The sequence below is a fragment of the Muscardinus avellanarius genome (assembly GCF_963383645.1).
Source record: "Muscardinus avellanarius genome assembly, chromosome: 1".
In the NCBI taxonomy this organism is placed as follows: Eukaryota; Metazoa; Chordata; class Mammalia; order Rodentia; family Gliridae; genus Muscardinus; species Muscardinus avellanarius.
Window position 1 is genome coordinate 179,058,764 of NC_137786.1, and position 8,222 is coordinate 179,066,985.

An 8,222-nucleotide genomic window follows, 5' to 3' on the forward strand; every position below is an offset into this window, starting at 1 on the left:
TATTCCAACAAGATATATTCGGATCTCCCTCACTGGCAACTGTTTTAACTTGGGTTGAAACTTACCACTGGCTCACATTACCGTTCTTTGATTTTATTTGTTTTGTTTTGTTTTTGGTATTGGGCCTTGAACCCAGGCTCATTCTCCCGTGGAGCTGCAACCTCAGCTGTTTTGTTTCTGTCTCTGTCTTTGAAGCAGGTATCACTACATCGCCGAGAGTCTCCTTTTATGGCTGAGGGGATCCTCCTCCTGCCATACACCTGTCTCAATCTCCTAAGTCCTGGGGTTAAGGCATGAATCACAACACACAGTTACAATTCATTCTTGCTTATTAGAAAATATCTATTCTCACACTCTAAAGGAAGAGGTGTTTTAGTGGTAAAAAAAAAAAAAAAACAAACACAAAAAACACTGTTTCAGTGGCCTTATATCCACTCTGCTCTTCATGTCAAATCATTGAAATTGCCATTACCATTTGCCCAAACCTGAGTAAACCAACTCAGATAGATATGCCAAATTACTTATTCAAAAATCTACATTTTGCTGGGCGTGGTAGTGCAGGCTTGTAATCCAAGCATTTGGGAGGCTGAGGCAGGGGAATCGTGGGTCGTGAACACACTCAGCTACTTAGTCAGGCCCTTTGCAACTCAGTGAGACCTTGTTTCAAAATTAAAAAAGGAAAATAGGGCTGGAGGTGTCTCTTGGAGGTAGAATGCTCCTGGGTTCCACCCCCAATACCGCAAAAAAAAAAAAAAAAAATTACATTTCTTGAGCACCCGTTTGTTTCATGTAGTTTGTCTATTGCTAGAGAAATAAACTTGTGTAAGAGAGAACCTCCCACAACAGAAAGGAGAACTAGGAGGTGCCCTGCTCTGGGGATAAATTCAATCCTCCTCAGCTGGGCAGCAGCAGCCGCCTGCCACTCTCAGAAAAGGAGCCTATTCCCAGCGCACTTCTCTCTGGAGTAACCTGAAGTCAGGCACCTGGCCTGAAGGAGTCAAGCAGGTGAAGAAGGGAGGTGGGGAAGTCGAGGGTGATGGGTTCGTTCCTCAACCGAAGAACTCAGGATGGGAGAGGTTTTTGGTTAATGTGATGGAAAATAATTTTATCATATGCCAGTTAGAGACGGAGGCATAGGTTTATTTAGGAAAGTCATAAATACGCACTCAAGGGAGAATGCAGGCCATCTCAGGAGGTAGAGAGACATCTTAGATAGTGCAGGGCTTTTTTCTTTTAGGGGTGTTTCAAGAGGGGTGGGCTTGAAAAGGTAGGTTAGGATGATCTCAGTCTGGTAGTCACTAGACAAGTTCTGGTGGTCTGGTCAGTCTTAGGGTCAAATAAAACAAGGTATTACTAGAATGATGAGAGTCTCACCACTTACTGAGGCTGTCCTTGAGCCTGTGATCCTCCTGTCTCAGCCTCCCACGTACTGGGGTTACTATTAATGTTTGTTTTTTTTTTTAATGTGTAGGGATTAACGGTACAATTTCCAGAGGAGGAGAAAGAGACGGCAAGTGTCGTGGGTCACCTCCACCATGCAGACTCCTGCCACAGGGTTGCTGTTCCTTGTGTCTGTGGGCCTCATGGGCACACTGCAGGTGTGGTCATGCTCTAAGTCCCATCCTCCCAGCAGGGAGGGCCAGAGGGAGGAGGGAATGCCACTGCTTCCCTGGGGAATGGCTCTGCCCAAGGGGCCAGCCCAGATGCTGGTGGGGGAGGCTGAGCCAGCAGTTCCCAAACCCCCTGCTCTCCAAGTGCCTTTAGGGCCTTGGGTACACCCTTTCCCTGGAGGGGAGAGCTGGTTGGCAGGACCCCATTTGGTAAGGGCCCACCCTCTAAGTCCCTGCTGCCTTCTCCTCTTCAGGTCCAGAGCCACCCAAGTGCAGTAGCACCAGAAGCACCCCTGGACATGGCCCCAACCTCCTTTGATGATCAATATGTGGGCTGTACTGAATCCATGATAGCTGCCCTCCCAGCTCTCAACGACACTGAGTTCAGGGCCAACGAAGTGTATGCAAAGGCTTGGACCCAGGCAAAGAGAAATTGGTCCCTATGCCGGGACCGGAAACACCTCCCCCCGGGCTTCCGTGATGAACACGGGGTGGCCCTGCTGGCCTACACTGCCGAGGGCCTCCTGTACAGGGAGTTTAATGTCGCAGTGCGCAGGGGGGGCAGTGACCGAGACTACTACCTCCACCACTTCAACTTTAAGACGTTCCATTTCCTGCTGACCCAGGCCCTGCAGCTGATTGTCAAGGACCAGAAGTCCCAGTGCCGCCATGTGTACCGAGGGGTGCGGGACGTGCGCTTAAAGCCATCAGGGGTTGGGGTCACGGTACGGCTGGGCAGCTTTACCTCTACGTCCCTGAATAAGAAGAAAGCTGAGAAGTTCGGGAAGGACACATTCTTTGACATCAAGACCTGCCTCGGGGCTCCCATCTGGGGATACTCCTGTTTCCCTAGAGAGGACGAGGTGCTGATTCCCCCCTTTGAGACCTTCCAGGTGGCCAATGTCAGCCAACCCGCCAAGCGTCCCATCTACAACACACTCAAGGCTCAGGGCAAGCACAGCACCTACAACTGCGAGTACATCCGAGGTGAGGCACGGGTGTGGGAGGCTCCTCCTCCTAGGAGGGACTTTGGCAAACCCAGCCCCTTCCCACATCCTAGGGATACAGAAATATTAAGAAAACTCCTCATGCTGGCTCACACCTGTAATCCCAGCTAGTCAGGAGGCTGAGAAAGGAGGATCACAGGTTTAAGGCTAGACGGAGCACCACAGAGAGACCCTATCTCAAAATGAAAAAATGAAAAGGGCTCAGAGTAGAGTGATCCTGGATTTAATCTCCATTACTGCAAAATAAATTATAAAAAAGTGAACTGGCAGTAAGGTGAGCAGTCATATGTACCAGCCCCTCCACGGACCCATCGAGGGGTACACTTAGGCTTCTGAAGGTGTCTAGACAAAAGCTGGCCACTTGCCTACTGGTCCTGGGCCATTTGAGGGGCAAGCACACCTGGTCACACTCTCCTGGCTGGAAGGGAATTCGTTTGCAGACATAGCACTGATACGCAGACTGCTGTCGGAGTAAGAGCCCATTAGAGCCAGAACAGGACTTGGGAGCCCCAGGGGTGCTGGGAAGCAGGGCTGAGAGGGCAGGTGGGCACTGCTGAAGTTCAGGCTGTGGCCAGCCAGGAGGTGGTGGCTACTCCTGTCCACCCCTGGGACTGGCCAGAGCAGGAAGCCCCAGTCAGGCCCAATCTTAATCTCTGCAGGGCTGTGGGGACAATCTCCTAGTTGAAGACTGGCAGCTGGCCGGTCCTGTGCACACAGGGACATCGGGAGGTGAGCCGGTGGGGCCGCGGGTCCCACTGTGGAGACAGGCTGGCAGCACAGACCCGCTCCTCCCTGGCTGGGACTCGCTGTGGCAGAGGGGAGCGTGGCAAGCAGACAGCTACAGGCGGAGGGAACAGGCGTGGCCTGGAGGGACCCTGCCCTCCGTGGCTGCCCCCTTCCAGCTCCTCTCAAACAGCATCCAGGGCGGTCCTGTCCCTAGGGAGAACAGGGTAAATGCACCCTCTTCTCCTAAGCCCACCAGGGCTGGCCAGCAGGGCGCTGAGGACCCTCCCCGCAGGGCAGCCGCTGAGGCTTTGTCTCTTTGCTGTTTCTGTCCTACAGCCAAGAAGTGCAAGTCTGGGCCCTGCCATCTGGACAGCTCAGGTAAGGGCTGCTGGGATCTCAGGGTTCAGCGTGTAGGGGCGGGAAGGCCACCCTGGGTCAGGCCCTTGCTTAGATCTCCTCCTGAGATCTAACCACCTACTTAATGATAATAATGAAATGGTGAGCCCTCTTAACCAGTAATTGTGGGGTCGCTAGCCTCTCCCAGAGGAGGTATATTTATGGGGGAAGGAGCCAGGACACCTGCTGTTCCCTGGCTCTGCCTCCCCTTCCCACGAGGGGTTATGGTCAGGCCCCAGAGATCTGGGCTGCTCCCACAACCACCTCCTTTGGGCCTTCTTTCCTGCAGATGCACTGTCTCTGGTACTCTTCTCAGGGGTCCCTCAGACCCCCTTCAAAGACAGAGGCTGAGGCTGTGGCTGCTGAAGGCCTGGCCTCTAGTCTAGGCTCCCCCCTAACTTTCTCTATGACCAACCTATTCTCTCTCTGGGCCTCAGTTTCCCTAGTTGGAAATAAGCAAATAGGGTCAGATGATACCTGAGTCCCCTCTCTGTGTCCCTTGAACACCTGCCGCACCTACTCCTACCTAGGCCAGAACGGCCCACCTCTAGGGAATGGCAGCAGCTCCCCGCCCCCACCACGGGTCCCTCGGCCCTCCCTCTGGGCTCTGCAGCGGTGGGCAGAAGGATTCCCAGCCTCCACGCTGCCAGTAGAACCAGAGTCCAGATGTGTCATGCCATTAATGCTACAACACTCCAGCAGTGTAGGTACTATCATTACCCCAATCTACACAGGACAGAACCAGGGCCCAGAGAGGAGAGGCGACCAGCCCTGTGCCACACGGCTAATAAGGGATGGACTCCAGGCCACTTGCCCTAGAGCCAGCTCTGAACCACCCAGCAGGACGGCTCTCACCCTCCCCGCACATCCCCTTGTTACATCTTCACTGTCTGACGGTCTGCTGAGGGAGGCAGGACAGAAACGTTCTTCTCACTCTTTAGTAAACTGAGACCAGAAATGAAAGCAGCTTGCCCAGGTGACAGAGTTAGTGGAAGAACCAGGTCCAGAAGCTGTCTGCAGCCCAACTCAGGCCTCCTCTTACAGTTCTGATGTAATTTCAGGCTCTTGGAAGGGCAGCTGGAGGTGATGGAGGTACTTGGGAGGCTGAGACAGGAGGACCATGGGTTTGAAACTATCCTCAGCAACTCAGTGAGGCTCTCGAAACCAGTGACACCCTCTTCCAAATTAAAAAGTAAAAAGGGCTCGCGGTACAAGTCTGAGGTAGATACCTCTGAATACAATCCAATCCCCAGTACCTAACACCACACACACACATACTCCCCGAAAGAAAATATTGGATTTTTTTCCCCACGTCCACCCAGCAAGTCTCCTCCAGGGTGTGGTTAGAGGAGCTTGGTCAGCATCCCTTGACCCCACTCAGATCCCTGCCCGATGTTCCATCCAGGCCTGCAACTCCTCCTTGTGTCTACAGAGGCAGGGGCTTAGCCCTATGGGCTCCGGAGGGGGGCTGGGCTCTCCCTGGCTCCCTCCTCTCTGCCCCCTTCCTCCCAAGTTCTTCAGGGCTGTCTGCACTGCATCTGCACCTCAGCCTTTCCAGCTCGCTCCACCTGGCTGGCTGGCACCTCCATGTCCTCACTCTGCTCCTAAATCTCTCTCCCTCCTGTTCCCTTGCAGCCTGGGGCCAGGGCTCTCTCTCCACTGCCTGGGTGCTCTGGATGCTCCTTGGCTTCCTTGTGGTGGGGCCCTCGCAGGGGTGCGGACCTCCTCTGACCAGCACACACTGTGCAGCCCCACCTGCCGCCTCTGCTGCCTGGGGACACTGGAGACCTGGGTGCTCCTCGTGTGACCAAGTTCCCCAGCAAACTCTGGGAGTGTAACAGCAGCCTGCTTCCAACCCTGGCAGCCAACAGATGGCCTCTTTCAAAGTTTGTTTTTCCTCTTGCCCTTTCCTTCTTCCCTTGTTTACAAGGAACAGGCTTCTAATAGTTTATGGACCGACGGAATGAAGACCTAGCTCCCGAGAGTCTGAGGAAGAACCAACCCAAGGACCACTTACACATCAAACCTGTCTCTTCTTACCAGCCCACGTGACCTCGATTCCTTTATTTGGGGAGAATCCATGATTTGATTTTGAATTCTTAAGTTCACTGTCTTTCTCCAGTTTGCTAGTAAATCAATAAATTTCTTTTTCCTTCTTCACAAAGGCTTTTACCAATTATTTGACTCTGCAAATTAATTTGGCATACCAAACTAATTTGGAAAATTAATTAAGGTACCAGGATTCGGATTCAAGACCGTATGACGGCTGCCAGTGGAGACACAGGAGAGAATTGGGGAATAAACCTTCCCCAGGTGGGAGGTCTCAGGACAGACAGACAGAAGCCAGGCTGAATCGCTGGCTGCTAATGGGGAGGAGAGCACTTGGCCAGGGGGCCAGTGCTCCTCAGTGCCCCCAAGACCTCCTGGAGAGCCCCCACTTACTCCTCCAGGAAGCCTTCTCTGGGTTAGGAGCCCTGCCTCCCTGCTCCACGGGTCCCGGGATGCTTCCCAGATCACACTGTGAGCTTCCCTAAGCAGGCACTGGCTCTGCCACAGGGATGGTCCAGGAGGTCCATGAAAGCCCACGAGGAGCCCATGCCTGTGATGAGCGGGTCCCTGCACGGCCCCTCCTCTGGACACTTTCCAGCTCTCCTCAGGGCAGTGAGTGGGAATGGAGGCCAGCGAGCAGGACACAGGAAGAGCTTTAAGTCCTCTCTCTCCCAGGCTCCCTGTCATTCCCAGGCATTTTTTCCTCAGTGAAGATGCAATTTCTGTGCTGCTCCTTGAGTCCTGAGGCTCCTGTCTCTAGAGACAAACCTGGACCCCCACCTCCACCAGCGTGGGCCCAAGGGGAAGCAGGACACAAGGAGGTGCGAGGCACTTACCTATTATGTAAATGTCTGTGCAGCCTCCTGCTCCCCAGGCCCCTGGCAGGGTCAGGCAAGACCAGGTCTGGGAACAGCAGCTGCTTAGGAAGACAGGGAATGCAGCAGCTGCTCCTGTTCTCTGCTCTTCTTCTCTAAGTACTGGGGATCGAGCCAGGGGCATTTATTCTACCCCCAAGCCACACCCTCAGCCCTTTCTGTTTTTTAATTTGAAGCAAGGTCTCACTAAGATGCTGATGCTGACCTCAACCAGAGATCCTCCTGTCTCTGCGTCCCAAGTACTGGGATTACAGGATGTGCCGCGGTGCCTGGCTGGCAGCTGGTTCTCACCCAGTGACCTGCTCTCTCCCACTCTGAGGTGTAGCTCTGAGCAGGGACAGTCAGTTGGCCTGGACCTTGATCCTGCTCCTTCTTAGAGTTCCTCCTCTTTGTGTTTAGGGAAGTGGCAGCCTCTGGACCCTCTTGCTCAGGGCACGGGGGCCACAAGGCTCCTCGGGAACTGTGAATGAGTAGTGCTGGTCCTGCAGAGGGGGCTTCCGGGGCTCTGCACAGCAGTGAGCAGGGACAGGCTGGGCCTGTGAGAACCAGCAGCCGGCCGGCCCTGCAGCCCTGCCTGTGGGTGCTGTGGTGTAGCAGCTCCCAGGGACCCAGTCCCGGCCCTCACAGGGCCTGCACCAGCACCAGGAGGCTCATAACCAGGGCCATGGAGAAGAAGGTGCCCAGGAAGAAGCGGTCCATCACCCGGGCCAGGCGCTTCCAGTCCTCATGGCGGCGCTGGGCGGCCCGGTGGCTGCGGAAAGTGCTGGTGATGGTGGCGACATGGTGCAGTAAGGCCTCCTGCCGGCACAGACAATGGGGCTCCTGTCATGGGCCTGCTGGGGGCCAAGCAGAGGGCTGGGGGCTGGGGGCTGACTCCCGTGGCCTGGACTGCCCACAAGGCTGCCATCAATCCCGCAAACACAGGCCCCTGGCCAGGTATCCCAGCAGGGGCCCCGAGCCCAGGCCGGCACTGGGTGGGCACTGGAACCACAGTAATGCAGGTTCATGATGAGGATGGTGAGTGCCGTGGAGAACGTGACCATGGTCATAGTGGCCATGTAGTACTTCCCTGTAAGAGCAAGAAGAACTTGGGGATTCTGAGCCGCTCAGCTGCCTCCCCCCAGATCAAAGAATCCCACCACCGAGCTCTCGGACTCTTCTAGCCCAAGGGACACGGAGGGGAGAGCCCTGTTCTCCTCCTCCCTCCTCCCTCCCAGTGATACCTCCTGCCAAGACCACCTGCTTTCTCTCAGCATCTGCGTGAAGACCTCCCACGCAGCTAATTGGCAGGTTAAAAAGCCCCGAGAGAGGGTGTTGTCTCTGGCCAAAGTACTCCCTGACTTTTAGATATTATTTCATAACTATTATTCTTTTGGTAATGATTCTTTTAACTCTCCACACGAATTGCTCCGGTGGTGTAAGATCAGGACTGTGAGAGAAACTGAGTCCGTGGAAAATAAACTTCCTGGTAATTTGTCTAAGCCTCTAAACGTCCTCGGCTTTGTTCAAATGGTAATAAAATCTAGTTAGAATTTAGATGCAGTGGCAGCATTCCAGTC

General features: G+C 54.3%; 2 protein-coding genes across 2 annotated transcripts in view; both read left to right on the forward strand.

Moving 5' to 3' along the window:
* LOC308258800 (GPI-linked NAD(P)(+)--arginine ADP-ribosyltransferase 1-like) overlaps window positions 1-7,129 on the forward strand; it is a gene marked incomplete at both ends in the record, with an annotated part of 38,907 nt that extends 31,778 nt beyond the window's left edge. The window contains 2 exons of the mRNA XM_080689427.1: window positions 3,680-3,721; window positions 7,041-7,129. Of these exons, the coding sequence (XP_080545553.1) occupies window positions 3,680-3,721; window positions 7,041-7,129 (131 nt within the window). The remainder of the gene's footprint in view (window positions 1-3,679; window positions 3,722-7,040) is intronic.
* Window positions 1,536-3,557, forward strand: LOC308272260 (GPI-linked NAD(P)(+)--arginine ADP-ribosyltransferase 1-like; the record flags this gene model as incomplete). Its single annotated transcript, XM_080709004.1, has 3 exons — window positions 1,536-1,598; window positions 1,865-2,597; window positions 3,520-3,557. The coding sequence occupies 3 exons, from the start codon at window positions 1,536-1,538 to the stop codon at window positions 3,555-3,557; spliced, it is 834 nt and encodes a 277-aa protein (XP_080565130.1).
* Window positions 7,130-8,222: the final 1,093 nt, after the last annotated feature.